The sequence below is a fragment of the Semicossyphus pulcher genome, unplaced genomic scaffold, assembly GCF_022749685.1.
Source record: "Semicossyphus pulcher isolate SPU_LCO1_2020_fin unplaced genomic scaffold, fSemPul1.0.p SCAF_10, whole genome shotgun sequence".
Taxonomy (NCBI): Eukaryota; Metazoa; Chordata; class Actinopteri; order Labriformes; family Labridae; genus Semicossyphus; species Semicossyphus pulcher.
The window spans coordinates 1,453,814-1,470,077 of record NW_027211604.1 but is presented as its reverse complement, the minus strand read 5'-3'; the positions used below and the strand labels follow the sequence as shown (position 1 = coordinate 1,470,077).

The 16,264-nt window shown below is 44.6% G+C and overlaps 1 protein-coding gene across 1 annotated transcript in view; it reads left to right on the top strand.

Moving 5' to 3' along the window:
• Positions 1 to 15,696, top strand: part of LOC138598357 (polypeptide N-acetylgalactosaminyltransferase 10-like) — an 85,157-nt gene extending 69,461 nt beyond the window's left edge. The window contains exons 8-12 of the mRNA XM_069670142.1: positions 1,899 to 2,006; positions 5,951 to 6,172; positions 6,539 to 6,655; positions 8,562 to 8,711; positions 9,396 to 15,696. Of these exons, the coding sequence (XP_069526243.1) occupies positions 1,899 to 2,006; positions 5,951 to 6,172; positions 6,539 to 6,655; positions 8,562 to 8,711; positions 9,396 to 9,560 (762 nt within the window). The 3' untranslated portion in view covers positions 9,561 to 15,696. The remainder of the gene's footprint in view (positions 1 to 1,898; positions 2,007 to 5,950; positions 6,173 to 6,538; positions 6,656 to 8,561; positions 8,712 to 9,395) is intronic.
• The last annotated feature ends 568 nt before the right edge of the window (positions 15,697 to 16,264 follow it).

Genomic DNA, 16,264 nt, shown 5'->3' with positions numbered 1-16,264 from the left:
GTGGTGTAGCTTTAGTCTCCACAGTTTGACGTGAGCAGATTGTGTGTTGGAGTTGAGTGATAAGACTTTAAATTTAATCTTACTGGCGCTGAAGTCAAGCTCCTGATCCCTCCTGCAGCAAGGCGCCCCTGTTATTAAGCTCAAGTGTTTCAGTCAGGGATGAAGACGGTGGAGGGGATTGACTCCGCAGGTCAGACATTCCCTACAGAAAGATGTGGAGAGGGGGGATTCAATCTGTTATTTCCCCCTGACTCTGTTTGCCCAAGCAGGAGTGGTGCAACAAACTTGTCAAAGAGTAATTGAATCGAAAAAGCAACCAGCTGATATCCACTCTCGAGGATCGGGGAGGGGAGCGCTGCAGAATATCAACAGGCTACATATTACCAAGTCCAACACAAAGGTCCATCAGTCAGAGGAAGAACCACATTTTCCTGCTCATTATTGACTTCCTGCTCTTCCTCTGCGGTCAGGCTCTGTCCATCATCAGACGTGTGTCCTTGAGAAAGACACCGAACTCCAACCTGTTCAGGCATCGCAAGTCAATCTGAATTAAAGTGTTGCCTTGGCAAGGCTGTAAAAATATAATGGTTTAATCAAAGTTTTCCAACTAGAGCTAAAAGATTCTTGTCACGACAGGAGTAGGAGTAGATTGCAAGATTTGGGCTCTTGTGGAGGCAACGTGTTGAGAGGTGGTAAGAGAGGTCAAGCACCGTATGAACAAGCCAGCAGGGTCATGATGGTGATGCCACAAGAAGCCTGCAGCATCACAGCTCGGGGTTTTAACTTGATTGACTAGACTTCTTTGAGAATTGGTGTTTTGTTCTAAAAAGACGAGTACCTTCATCAGTAGGAATTATTTTGTCACATGATTGCCCATTCATTTCTATTGCAGCCATTGGTTTCCATTTATCCATGTACGACGAATCCAAAAATCAATGGGCAACAGGACTGATAATCATTTTCACCATCAGATAATCAGAGAAATCAGCTAAATCAAGTCTTGAAGTAAATCAGTAGGTCGAGCTTTACAAACAGCAAAATGCTCTGAACTGACAAAATCCCTCAAACATCATTTTCATAATCAGCATCACATCAAAGCTGTGCTTTCAAAGACGCTAAACAAAGAGTCATGCGTGAGTTGGGCTGTGAACTCGAGAGTGTTTGTTTGGAAATTTCCAATTTGTAGTGTAAAAAAATCCATCTGAAAAGGCTCAACTCTCTTCTCGTCTCCGACCTCCTGACCTCAGATTTTGGCACATGACTTTAAATTTAAGCAGAAACATCCATCTTTAAAATTACAAATCCTTCCTCCCTGTAGACTTGAAAGGTGGCTCTGCCTTCCATAAGTAGCGTAACAAATCCAATTTGGGTCTTTGTCATTCAGCTAAGCATGATTGACTGGGCTCTTTCTCTCTTTGATGTCTGTTGCTCTCTCTGGTGTCTCTGCAGTCTGGAAACACGTGAACACATGAACTTTATCAGCTGTTTCTGAAGCTTTGGTCGAATCTAATCTAAAATGTATTTAATCTGCGTGTAAAAATAGGTCTGATTATTCATCTATACTCCTTGTTTCCTGTTACAGGTACACCCTCTGTCTCTCCTTTATCCCTACCTGGCAGCTTCTACAACCATGTGTATAAATCCGTTTATGTCCTTCTTCTTCAGCCATCCTTCAATTTTCCTTTCTTCCATCCAATGCTTTGTGTTCATCATGCCTCCCCACTCCTTGTCTTACTCACACAGTTTGTTTCATCACCCATTTGTTGACCTTGTCAGCTCATTCACACTTCAGTAACACCAGTGTAGCAGCTTTGACCAACCCCCCCAATCTCTCTCTCTCTCTCTCTCTCTCTCTCTCTCTCTCTCTCTCTCTCTCTCTCTCGCGGTGGTCTCTGTAGGTGTGGATGTGCGGTGGTCGGATGGAGGACATCCCTTGCTCGAGGGTAGGACACATCTACAGGAAGTACGTCCCCTACAAAGTTCCTGGTGGGGTCAGCCTGGCCAGGGTGAGTAAACATGTGGGTACACAGACTTTGTTTGACAGAATGTGGTCTTTGGTCTGAGAAAAGCATTTTTTATTTCCATTTCCACCTGTTTTATGTCTCTGAGCAAACAAACATGGACAGATATCAGAAAGTATGTTCATTGTACATCGAAACATAGGCACTGTATCAGGATTAGCTTCTGAAACACTTCAGAATGTATTGATTATGAGATGAGAGCGAGCCCTCAATTAGATCCAAACTATGAAACTGACACCTTAGATCAACGTTTCATTTCTGCAGTGCATCATACTTTCCATGTGAGCTTTAAAACTTGGACACACGATACGAGAATCCAAACGTTCATCTGGCCTGTAGCTGAACAATGTGCATTATGCATGAGTCAGTCTGACACCTGGCACAGTTTGGCTCGCCTGAATAAGTGATTAAACCTCTTGGCCTTTGTTTTGCCTTGTTGGTGCGAGCGTGAGCCCCTCACTGAGGCTGTTGTGAAGTCTGATGTCAAACAGGATCAACAGTGCAGAGAGACGGACTGTCTGTCCGGCTGTTTTAAATTCGGTTCTGTCCCCCGCGTCCTTCTCTGGATACCAGTTTAAAAAGAAACTAAATTTCCCCCTGAACTCGTTTCCTTTTAGTTTACTGGATGAATAATGTGTTTGTTTGGTTCGTCAGTAATAGTGGTGATAAATACACTGTGTATCTTTATTTAAACTACAAAGCAGTCTGGTTTAATGTAGGTTTTTATAACCAGCATCAGCTCAGAAACAGACAATGAATAAAGAGCTCTTTTCTTCACTACACACTGTGAGCTCCCTGTCACAGTCTTAAACATACAGTTCAGCTTCTCTCGTGGTGTTAAACATGAAATGAGACAAACAAAGCCGTGTCTTCTATCAGAGAAGAAGGTGAGGTGTGAAGAAGCTTCATTAAAGTCTGTTTTCACTCAGGTGCAGACGGAAACTATTTGCCAGTCTTTTATTCAGGCAAAAGCAGCCGCACAGCAGACCCGACACTCCACACTGCCATAAATGCAAAGAGCTTTGAAGGACAGCTCTACAGGAGGTTTTGTTGGTGACTGAAAAAGGAGAATGAACAAGAGATTCAGCCATCAGATTTTGGCCTTGTAATGATGAACCTACTTAGCATCACCTGAACTGCAGCTTCCTCCAGCGTTACAGAGCTTTTTAGTGCCCTTCAATTCCTTATGAAGCTGTCCGGCCCACAACTGCTTTGGCTCATTCTTGCGGCTCCCATAACACCGTTTCCAGCTGCAGCAGGAAGTTGTTTTAAGAGACAGAGCTCACTGTACACTTCCTGCCCACAGCACACAGGGCAAACAGCAGACAGTCAGAGGAAGAGACTAGCTGGTGAACGAAGTGGAGCAGCTGAAGAACCAAATATGTTCCCAAGGAGTCGGAAGAGACCGAACACGGAGCTAAAATAGATTAAATATTGGACTTGCGAAAACTCTTTTTTTCAGAGAGCCAGAGAGACAAACTGAGAATGTAGTTTGAAAGCAGTCACCAGGTACAGAAAGGTCGAGTACAAAGACTACAGCATTATGGGAAACGTAGGATCACCAAGAGAAGTAAATATGTTGCCTTGGGTGAAACAGGTTTTTCTTTTCCTCTTCACTGTGTCAGTGTTAAACTACTGTTAATAATGAGGGCTTTTCTTGTCCATGTAATTGTTTCATGGTGAGTTTTGCTTTACTTACATGCACAGAGAACTTTGTTGGCACGTAAAGACAGATACAGTGTTGGCTGGTGTTGTGTGAGTTTGAGGTTAAAGGAAGGGAAACCAAAGATCTTGGAGGCATCATGTGTGATTCCGAGGAGTGTGTTTCCTGTTGGAGACTGTGCCGTCGCAGCAGACGATGTGCACAAATAGACCACAGAGTCGCCTCCACGCACAGATACCCTGAGTCCAGTCAGCTCGGAGGGAGATACAACCACTGAACTCCACTTTACCTGGAGAGCCAGAGATTTGCTGCAGGCACTGAGCTATGCTACAGGGAGTCAGTGAGTGCGTGTGGCTGGAGGCGTTTTCCTCGACATCTGTTCCTCCAAAGGCCAGAAGATTTGTATTTATACTTCCCTGGGAGGCCTGCTCAACCTGTATTCTCATTCATTTCAGCTTCCATACCTCCAAGGCTGCTACCATCTGTATTCTCAGACATGCACTTGGACCTCAGAGGCTGACAGGCTCTGTTTCCTACTCTCTTACACCTCAGAGGCTTCAGATGGATGGATTTCCCACAGCGGCGGTGTAAATCTTTCATATTTGCTACTGTCCGAACATAAAGAGCCTGCTGAAGAAGCTGTCTGCTGTGTAGTTGTCGTTGCTCACGGTTTCAGTCACCCATCAATCAACTGTCCATCTTTACTACGCCAGTAGAAACCAAATGTGCGTGAGCTTCTGCAGTTCATTTTAGTCTAGTGAAAAACCTGGTGACATGATCTTCTGAGTCTGGAGAAAACCCAAAATGTGCAGTTCAGAGTAAGCAAAAGTCTGGAGGTGCTCTTTACCCAAAAAAACTAAAATGCAAGCACACAAAATGAGTTCCTACGCCAGCAAACGTTTTGGGACAACTGCTCCAGCTTTGCTTGCTTCATGTACGTGTAGGTCACTCGCAACAATACTGCATGAAGAATCCAAGAATCCAAGATGGATTTTCTGAGAAGGCCAGTTTGTTAACTAACCAAAGTCTGAATGATCTGTTCTTTACTTACATATTTTGCACAGTTGGCACATATTTGAAACCTTCTCCAAGATGGCGTGCTCCTGTTTTTGGCGGACAATTTCCTCGGTGTTAGGTTGTGATGCATGTTCACTTTCATGCCTCTTGGTTCAACAAATCATTTCCTATGTTCCAGCTGACTTCCACTTTAGTGGCTAAAACAATGCATTGCAGGCTTTACTATAATCACATGCCTGTGCTTCTCTGCCACAGGACAGATTCAATGTATAACATGTGTGTCTGTGTTGTTATGCATCTTCACAGATAAGACTTGTATAGATGCTGATGGTTGCTCCTGGTCAAGCTTTTATTGTAATTCTAAAGTTTCCTCTAAGTTTCCCTACATTTAAAAAGTCGTGCAGGAGTTTTTCCTCACTGTATTGATACACGTCCTGTATCTGCTTCTTCCAGCCCTCGGAGCTGTGTGATGTTTACACTGGATGGATGTTTCAAAAGTGGCTGCATCACTACATCTTACAGAAATAATCTATTGGGCATGTTGCACACGTTTTCAACGATGTGTTTCTGTTTATATAAATCAGATTAGCGACTTCTAAACCAGCCCAGCGATATTCTTTCAGTTTGACATTAATAAAAAAACACTGGCTGCGTCAGTCACAGTGAACGTGTCTGAAAAAACTCAAGCAGAGAGACAGAAACAGACAAATGCTGTCTTTCATGAAGCCCGTCTGTAAATTAGCACATAACTGAGATGACTAGAGACCAGTTGCTTCTATCTTTCATCTCCGGCCTTCTGGGACAGGATGACTACATCACCAAGGTCCTGCGTGACGCCTGTGTGCAGAGCAGCTCACGTCGGATCTGTCAAAACTTCAAGGGTGAACATGTGACGGCTCGGTCTGTGAGCGTGCTAACGACCCGGCTGAAAGACTTTAAATCTGAAGTGTTTTTGACTTTCTGACACTGTGGGGAAGAATAAATTGAACAGCAATAATCATCGGTTTTAACAGCACAGAACAGAACATTATCATGAGCTTTGCTGTCATTATAAAATCAGTGTTTCTCCTTTAACCAGTCCGTCTTTCTCCCTCCTCACAACAATGGAAAGTCACAACACTTTTGTTACTGTGACAACTTCCTTACGAGGGTAAACATCAGAGCTTTGTTGTTCTCTGAAAGTGTCCGGACGTCAGATAATTGCCTGAAATTAAGAACAAAAACAGAACATGTTTCTCTCTGTTTTCAGAATCTGAAGCGAGTGGCGGAGGTGTGGATGGACGAGTACGCCGAATACATCTACCAGCGTCGGCCTGAGTACCGCCACCTGTCAGCAGGCGACATGACGGCCCAGAAGGAGCTGAGGAACCAACTCAACTGCAAGAACTTCAAGTGGTTCATGAGCGAGGTGGCCTGGGACCTGCCCAAACACTACCCGCCTGTGGAGCCGCCTGCTGCTGCCTGGGGAGAGGTACGGTCAGCTCTCATACAATAAACACATGAACTTTCTCAGTGAAAGTAAGAGCAAGATCAAAACGATGATCATGTTAGTGAGTCTGTGTTTAGCTGAAAGCCTGGGTTCCCCTGGAGAACAAGCTGCAGCTCAAATCAAAGATGAGTCAGAGATCAATTTACGTCTTATTGCGCCTGAAATAAACCAAATAAAGGGTTTAATTCTTCACCTTTAATGAGCCACAGCACTTTCCTTTAAAACTAGAATCACACAGGGAATTACGGCTCCAGACCTCAAACTCCTTGTGTATGAATGACAATCGTTTCAAATGAACAGCCCTCATAACCGCAAAGTGACAAACAAAAACATGTTTCTGTGTTGCAGATTCGTAACGTGGGCAGCAGCATGTGTATGGAGAGTAAACACTTTGTATCAGGGAGTCCAATCCGCCTGGAGAGCTGTGTGAAGGGACGGGCCGAGATCAGCTGGAGCCATGGACAGGTGAGAAGCAAGAAAACAAACTACAATTACCAGCTGGCAGGTGTATAACTCCAGCAACCAGTTACGTTGCACAAGATGCAGTGAACTCGTGTTGCCCACTGAATAACAGGACGGGGAATATGTATAGAAAATATTTGAAAGCTTACATTAGCCTAAAACAAAACAAGCTCACTTTCAAATATATCCTGATGGAGACGCATCATTCACTAGAGTTCACACTATTTTTGCTAGCACACTGGGCATTAGCCTTCTAGCTAACGTTACGTTACCACTCAGAGACTGCACCCATTCTCTCTTCAGAATCAGAAATAACTGTAACAGGCTGCACGCGCGGTCGGCACACGCGCACCTGCATTGCCTCTGCTCCGAAAGCTCCAGCTTCAGGCGTTAGTGGGGCTGGAGCCAACGGCTCGGACTGATAGGGCTCGGGACCACCGCGGTCCTCCACCACTCTAAAGTGCTCTTCAGGGGACTCTGGAGGGGAGAAGTCCTCCACCTTAAAAAGAGCCCTCTGTGGCACATGTGCCTCATGACTCTGTGTCACTCATTTCACTCTGGTCAGGGGAGGGATGTCACTGAGCTGCCGGACACATACAAACAAATACAATAAAGATAAATGAATAAAAACGTGTGTACAAGTTATTTCAATGAGTTTTATAACCGCAGACTGCGACTCATAATCCAGATTTGACAGTACAGTACTTTAAATGTGGAAACCTTATTCCTGTGCTGAACACTTGATAACAGCTTAGTGCAGGAAGTGTCCTCTGACTCCAGCCAGAGAAGAATCATGAGACTTAGTTCTGTCCGGATGAGATTGCTCCATTGTTAATAGATTGCCTCCTCCTTTGTCTCCTTAGTAATCGTGTTTCTTCTGCTAAACGCACATAAATGTCAGATGATCTTACTCAGACACATAAAGAGCACGCACAGACATGCAGCGCCGCTTCATTATCTATCTGCATTGTTCCAAACGACTCTGTTTGTTCTCGCGCGTCACACTGAAGATCTTTAAGCTGAGCTCATAATGCAACCTTAATGGATTGCATGTCCCCTTCTGTATCCGCAGCTGAAACGCTGCACATCCGAGCTCTGACACTTTAATTGCTTTCATCTGAAGATGCATTGTAGTTTAATCTGTGTCACTGTTGCGATCTGTATTCAGTGCCAGCGAAAAATGGATTCACTGTAAATCACAGGAGGCCGGCTGGCAGCTGTCCTTGTCGGGCTTTTTGATTCTGTACAAAACGAGTGGAAGAACTCATTCAGGAAGTCTTTGTGAGCCGGAGGAGAGGCGGCCTTTTTCATGTCCTCAATGATTTCTTTATATACTGACGGATAACAGAGATCAAAAACTAAATCCCTTCCTTTAATAACTGTTTTACAAATGTAACTGAAGCAAAGAAATGTGACTTAATGAAAGTCAGAAATAATCTGCATCCTGTATGAAACCAAATATAAAACCTGACACAATGATAACATACTTAAAATATTATATCTCGCTTCTCTTCTGACATATATGTTAATTTAATGTAACTTGGAGATCAGCAGATATGGACAGTGACAAAATATTAGGTAAAGTGGAAAGATCATGAAGGACACTATAACTAATGTATCAGGAAAGACTTATGACAAGGGTGTCCAAAGAAATTGCCTACCATAACTAAAGGAATCTCAAGGAAGAATATTTTGTGGATAAGAAAGGACAGTGAATCGTGTGTGAAACAGGGGATAGAGAGTGGGATGACACGCTGCAAAGGCCTGAGGGTCGTAGTTGAACCCGGGGCTGCAGCATTAAGGACTGAGCCTCTGCACATGGGATGCACGACTCAACCGCCAAGCTAAACCAGCACCACTTTGTAGAGCTTTTAAATCATAATTTACAACTGAGCTTTGTTCCCTGCAGGTGTTCACATTCGGCTGGAGGGAGGACATCCGGGTCGGCGACCCCATGCACACTAAAAAAGTCTGCTTCGACGCCGTCTCCCACAGCAGCCCCGTCACGCTGTACGACTGTCACGGCATGAAGGGGAACCAGCTGTGGCGCTACAGAAAGGTACAGCAGAGCACAGCGATCATCAGTGTCGGAGCCCAAACTGTGAACACATTATCTCCGTGTGTCAGGCTCGGGTTTCTCTCCCGTCCTTCTTCTTTCTGTACAAAACAGCACAGCTCCACACAAACGCTTCAATTAAAACACTTCAAGGCTCCTTAGTCTTTCTACACAATTTGCACATTTACACTGAATATACCCTGAAGCTGATTCATATTCATAGGCCCTCATTAGTCTGTTGTTTTGCATTTATGCAAACTTATTATTTAACCTTCTAACACAAGGCCACAGTCGTCTTGATGTAACATTTCTAGGATTTATTGAGTGTTGAATAAAGCATGTTTGCTGCAGTAAACTGCGAGACAATAGAAACTCTGCAGAATTCATTTTTCTGGGGGGGGCGGGGGGGTCCTTCTGATGACAAAGCATATCTTGTGGCATTGTAGAGGGATACAAAAACTCTGAGCTCCCAGCTGAAGTCTCAATGCATCAGAAACAACTGTAAAATCTGAAGCAGGTCTCAACTTAACTTGTTCTATTCTTTGATAAAATCGTTATCAGTCAGATGAAATGTGTCGAACACGGAGTGAGGCCTACAAAACAACCAGTCAGACCATTGAGGGCTTCTGTTGGACATTTCTGGATGAACAAAATGTTCCAATTCTTTTTTTCCGTCTCTCCCTCCAGGATAAGAGCCTGTATCACCCGGTCAGTAACAGCTGTATCGACTGCAGTCCGGCCGAGAAGAGAATCTTCATGAACACGTGCAACCCCTCCTCCCCCACCCAGCAGTGGACTTTTGAGAGGACCAACGCCACCGTGCTGGAAAACTTCAACCGGGGTGCCCGCTGAGGCCCTGCGGCATCCACAAAAGTACTCCTGATGCACGTAGACGTGGATCTGCTGCTGCTGCTGCTGGAAATGTGGTTTTATATTGACTGGTTCCCTGTTTACCTGGTGCTGAGGTGACAGCTGTTTCTCTTTGGGGTGCTCAGAGTGAGGCAGCATGGGATACCACAGGGGACGCTGGTTAAACACATCAGTGAGAGGAGAGACTGAGTTGAGCTCTGATTGATGGGTTTGTGTTGAAAAGTGACTTTGTGTGTGAGACGTATTTTGTTCCGTCACGGCGTCGCTGTGGCAGTGGGTCCGTCTCACTTCCTCATTTTGCCGATGATTGGTTCTCCGACATTCCTCTCCTCTTTTTACTCATTTATTTTGCCTCTTTCAAATTTCCGCTGCCTTTATTTATTGCCTTCCTCTCCCTCTGCTGTCCTGCCTTTGTCCTGTCACCATCTCTCCCCCCGCTTGTCTCTCCTGCTCCGCCTCTGCCTGCACGTCTGTCTCTATCTGCCTGCATGACTGCATCTTTGCCCACCTTCTCCATCCTGCCTCTCAAATCCCCTTATGTCTCTCCAGCTCTGACAACCTCCCCGGGGGAAGGTGGGGGGGGGGGGCTCCTGCTGAGCCAAAGTCATGCTGACACCTGGGTGAAGCCAGGCAGAACCACTCTCAGAATCACCTGCTGAATTGATTCTCCTTTTACCCCTCATCCTCCCTCTGGTCCCTGGTGTGTCCTCCCCTCTCGGCTTGTAGTTTCCTCTCTGTGGTCGATGTTGGCATTACTGCTCTGAATGTAGCAGGTGGAAGTCGACAAAGAGACTGCCCCTTGATCTCTTTTCTCTATTGTGTACTTTCCCTGCCGTATTTACCAATGAGTCTCCTGCAGGGTTTGTCGCTGTGCCACATTCTTCTTTATTCCTCAGAGGCGAGCACTCTCTAAGCCCAGGGTCTGTGCAGGCAGACTCTCTTGCTAAGAGCTTGATTGTTGTTATGGTGGTGCTGGTGGGGGGGAGGGGCTGCTGTCAAACCTCCTAAGTCGCGTTTCAACCCAAAGAATCTGGTACTTTTTGTAGAAAGTACTGGGTACTTTTGGTTTCTCCAGCCCATTCTTGATCGTGTTTCCACCGAGGTCTAAAGACCTGTGAAGATTAGACAATGATTAGACACACCTGTACTCCACCAATCAGAAATGTTCAGTGCTGTAAGGCCCACTCCAGAGTTCCTGTACCCCCAGAACAGAGACCTTTTCGGGGGTTAAATAAAGTCCTCAGAATATCCTTAAAGTCCTTTGTCCCCTCAGTGGAAAAAGTCCCTCCTCCCTGGAAAAAGTTCCTGCCGTAAAAACTTGGGTACTTTTGGTTCTTGTTACCAAAACTAACCTGGACATTTCGTCCCAGGGGCTACTTTCCATGGTTCCTCCAGTCCATTGTTGCCTTTGTTTCCATAAAGGTCTAAAGAAATAGTATTCTGCTGAGAGTGCTTGAACAACATCACTGCAAGGCCCAGCCCAAAGTCCCTGCACATTCGGAAGTTCTACCCCAAGAGCAGGGAACATTTGGGGGGTTTAGACCTTGGTCCCTGCAGTGGAAACGTACCGAGTTTCTCAAAAGGTCCCTTGTAGAAAGTTCCTGCGGTGGACACAGCTTTATTAATGTTCGTTTCCACCAAAAGTACCCGGGACTTTTAGTCCCAGGGGCTCCTTTAAAGGGATTTAAAGGTTCCTCCAGTCCATTGTTCTTCTGAATGCTTCGAATACTCAGAAACCAATCAGAAATATTTAGAACTGCAAGTCCCGCCCTAAAGTCCCTGTATTGCAATTGCTTCCCCCAAAGCAGGGACCATTTTGGGGTTAAATTAAATTCACAGGGACTTTATTTAGACCCTGGTCACTGGTGTGGAAACGTCCTTACAGTCCCTCATCCCTGGGGAAAGTTTCTGCGGTGTAAACCCAGCTTTATTAGAGTCTCACCTGCTTTCTTTTCCCCCCATTGCTGCTCCCCAGCCGACTCAGTTTGCCGATCAGTCGCCGGAACGACCTCGTCACAGACGGTCAAGTGCGGGGTCACGCCGCAGCGCAAAGCAGCAGGCGGGACCGTAAGCCCACGCCTTCCTGCCTGCCTGGCTGGCCGGATGACTAGCTATGTGAGTGGCATGCCAGCTGAATCACAGCAGGCCCGCCTGATTGGCCGGCTGCCGAGCTGACACATCACTTTAGCGTACAGTGCGAGCAGGAGGAGAGACGGATGGGGGAATTACTCTGGATGTAGCTCTACGATGGAGACAAATGTGGGGGCTTAAAATGCATAAAGCACTTGTGTAATGATAAACTTGAATGAAATCTTAGTGCCTTGTTTGAAGAGGACGAGATGTAGGTGTGTGTGGGTGTGTGTGAGCGTGTGTTCAGTCCATAATGTCCACATCAGTGTCGGGGAAGATTCACTCAATGCAGGATGAGACCTTTCTTGAAAACTGAGAGTGGATCCTCATTCGAACCTTGAATTTACTCGACTCTGCTGCGGGACATTGAAGGCACCACTGATTTCTCATCCAGCTTTGTGAACACACGTGTCTCTGCTGGCTGTGAATAGAGCTAAACTGACTTCTTTTCCGCCTACATTTTCCTCCTGCCTTGAAAAGTTTAAGAAGACCTCTGTTCTATTTTAATCATGACATGATGCTGTTGTTGTTTTTCCCACCTGTGCAATCCAAAGTACCTTTATGGGAATTGTTGTTATTTGTAACTGTTTGAATCTGTTTTTGTTTTAATGAAATGTTCTTTCATCTTTATTGTAACCCTGCGGTCGGCCTGAGGAAGCTTTTGGTTTCATTTCTGCTCACAATCATGGTTTTGGATCTTGTGGTGTGTCGGCTGCACACACTCTTTTGGGAGTTAGTGAATCAGAACAATGTACAGTGTGTTTTTAATTTCAACCATCACTTCCATTTGTTGTACTGTGTTAGATTTTAAATGGTTATTCTGGCTTTTTAAACATATTTAGGGCTCTAAATGACCAACAAGTATAAAACATAGTTTCAGTTGTAGATTGCTTCAGTGGGCAGCTGCAAGACTGCAAGACCATTACAGCCCGTTTTAAGGCTGCCGGCCACTTGTTAGGTTTTTACTCGTTAGTCATTTAGACCACCAAAGTAAAATCATTTTTATCCGATTCATAAGGAATAAATTTAACAATTGCTTCACCCCAAGGAGAAATAATCGGAAAACCTTTCAGTAAAGCAAGATGCAGTACACTTTAATACAGTAGGTTTATACAGTAGTTTGTACCTAAACGTACCACAACAGTGAAAAAGTCAAATAGATAGTGTTGGTACAAAAAGTCTAACTTGATTAATGTCCGTAAGATATCTTAAAGGTTAAATCTGTCAGTAAAAGTCGTGTTTTTTCTCCATATAAATGGAAACTGTCTCGAGCTTGCGTCGTACCGGACCATCGTGGTGAAGAGGGAGCTGAGCCTGAAGGCAAAGCTTTCGATTCGTTCCACCTGTGGTCATGAGCTTTGAGTAGTGACCAAAAGAATGAGGTCTCGGATACAAGCGACAGAAATGAGTTCCCTCTGCAGGGTGTCTGGGCTCAGCCTTAGAGATAGGGTGAGGAGCTCAGACATCCGGAGGGAGCTCGGGGTAGAGTTGCTACACCTTTTCCATCTAAAGCAGCCAGTTGAGGTGGTTCTGGTATCTGATTAGGATGCTCCTTGGCGCCTCTCTGTGGAGGTTTTCCAGGCATGTCCAACTGGGAGGAAACACCAAGGTAGACCCAGAGCTAACTGGAGGGATTATATATCCCACCTGGCCTGGGAACGCCTCGGGATCCCACAGGAGGAGCCGGAAAGCGTTGCTAGGGAGAGGGACGTCTGGGTCAAGTGACACAGCGACCCGGCCCCAGGTAAGCAGAAGAAGATGGTCAGAGATAAATAGATATTAGATGAAACATCTAAAGGCAAAGTAAAGTTGAGACTTGACTGAAGTTTTTGCTTCAGGTGAGAAATCTGAAGTTGTAATTAAGAACCAGAGTCACCACGTTTCTGCATTACGTATTTGTTTTATAGACTTTGTTGAATCTGGCTGCCCCCGCATCACTCATGTCAATCAGTGAAAATCACTGTTCTCTTTGGTCCCCTCACTGGATCCTGACTCAGCACTCCTCATAGAAGAGTTTAGATTTATTTTAGAGTTTTCTGTTTCTTTTTTTCCCCTGACCTTCTCCCTACACACCTGAGCAGCTTCTACAGTGTCAGACTGTAAAGAGGTGAGTGGGAATTACTGCCTCAGACTGCTGAGTCACTGCTGCAGTCGAGTCCCCACCACAGGACCAAACCGAGCACCCGTCTGACCTTTTTACACCCTGATTGTTCTGTTTCCTACATTTATTTTATTGTTTTCAGCACAGTAACAAAGCCCTGTTTGGATCTGTTATGCAATCTGAGCTGTTCAATCACGCGACTTTTATTGTGAAGGACTGTTAAATACGAACACTGTACCTGTGGCACTGTAAGTTGTGTAGAGAGGAGGATACACAAGGCAACATTTTGGGCTGAAATGAGACACTGGTTCAAATATAGTTCGAGTCATGTTGTTATTGTGTTAGAGAACGACTTGAACTAAAACTGTCAACAAAAAGGAAGCTGGATTCTTAAACATCATTACACCATCATAGTAAGCATTCCCTTTAAGCAGCTTATTATGAAACATCTGCAGACATGCTAGCTGCCTCGCTTTTTCCTAAAACAGCTTTTTTGTAATATCCAGAGTTTAAGCATGGCAGGTAATTTTCCATTCCATAGAAGTTCTACATTTTCATATGCTTAACAATTACTGTGAAAGAGGGGGTATTTTGCTGTTTCACATTTTAAGACAATGTTACAATGTTGGATGTTCAGACTAAACGTGGGAGAAGTTTAAGATCTGTAGGTTAAAGTATGTTGGAGTAATCTCCAGGCTTCTCAGCTCAGTCTGCAGGCTGCTGTGAACGGCAGGTTTCGCACTGTTTTTTCTACACGATGCACTTTGTGATGTCAGAAAGTGCAGAGAGCTGGCCAATCAGAAGAAAGTGGGCTTGTAGGGGCGGGGTTTCTTCAGGGCCTGCTCAGAGCACCAATGTGAGAAAAAAATGTTTTTGTAAATTATGCTAAGCTACTCCACAGCTATCGCAGAGTGAAATATGAAGCTTGACATTAACAGTTGCAGTGTAAGCGGTCCTTACTCTGCAGTTCAGTGAGCATTAGAGCCTCTGTTAGCACTGAGTTTTAGTTATGTTGCACATTTACTGTAAAGTTCAGCTGACAGCAGCTGAGATCTTTTAATCACTTAGGACACTTTAGAATTTCACCTTAGTAAGTAATTCATCCATTAGTGCAGCAAGAAAAATAAACAGTGACTCGCTTCTCTTTGAACAGACCAGAGCACCCCAGAGTTTAAAGCAAGCTACAGATGTGTTTACATTCGTTTGATGTAGATGATGTCAATCAATCAATTTTCCCTGCTAGCATAGACCTTAAATTGTCTACTGGGGAAGATGGCCGAGAATCACCCAAGATGTTGCCGAATGTACCCTAAAGAAAATAATATAAACTGAAGAAGCTTGTGAAAGTAAGATATTTTTTGTTCATCCGAGTACATTGTACCTTCCTTTGCACATGTGAAGTCTGTTTTTATTCCATCAAACTGTCCTCGTGTCGAGTCTTACAGGGAACAGTTTACTTTTGCTTCATTCCAGCTTGTATCCGCTGTGTTATCTCCTTTGTCACCATTTTACAGCAAAGAAATACAATTATACACACATATTCCTTCATCACTACTTTACCGCAGTATTTGGGGTAGAGCCATATTTACATGGTGTTTATTTTACCCCATGATGTTGTGGTCGGATTTGTCGAGCAATGCAAGAAATGTCATTTTCTAGGAGCAAAAGGTTTTTAACGTCCACAGCCACACGATGTTGTGTACGTGTGTGTGTGAGTTTCGATGTGTCGGGAAGTGTACATTTTGTATCTCATGAAAAAATATCCAATATTTTTTTCTACTGACATTGCAACTGTAAAAGTGTATTTAGATATTTAACAAACTGTACAATTAAACTGGAATTGTATGATATTTTTGCTGAAATTGTAAAATAAAAAGGTTTCTATATTTGGAGGAAAACCTGGACGTGTGTCTCTGGTGATTATTATATAGAAATATATTGAAAACAGCAGCTGTGTCCCAATCCAGGGGCTGCAGCCTTCGAAGGCCGTATTTGAAGGCCGATTGCGTCACAGAAGCGAGTCAAGGGCTGTCCTAATTCAAAGGCTCCTTCAGATGCGGTCGACAAATGCATCCTCTGTTTCCCCGGGATACGCCATGAAGGATGCACCCGTTGGATCCTTCGCTGCCCACGGTATCATGAGATGCATTGTGCGCCAATTCAAACGAGACGGCGGACTTCTAAACAGCCGAGGACGACACTTTAAAATGTATGTGCGTTACACATGTTTAAGAAAACGAAAGGGCCCTTGAAACAATTTATTTTTTAAATAATAGGTTTACTTCCTCGTTGTGAGTTATGCTAGCTTGTTAGCCTGCTAAGTACCTGTTGCTAGACGACAGGAGCGGCATCTGGAGGGTGGACCAGACCGTCTCATTTCAGTTCGGCTTTAACGTCTACGCAGGCTGTGAATGGAGCATCATCCGTGGACGCCTCCTTCGAATGCTGCAGCCCT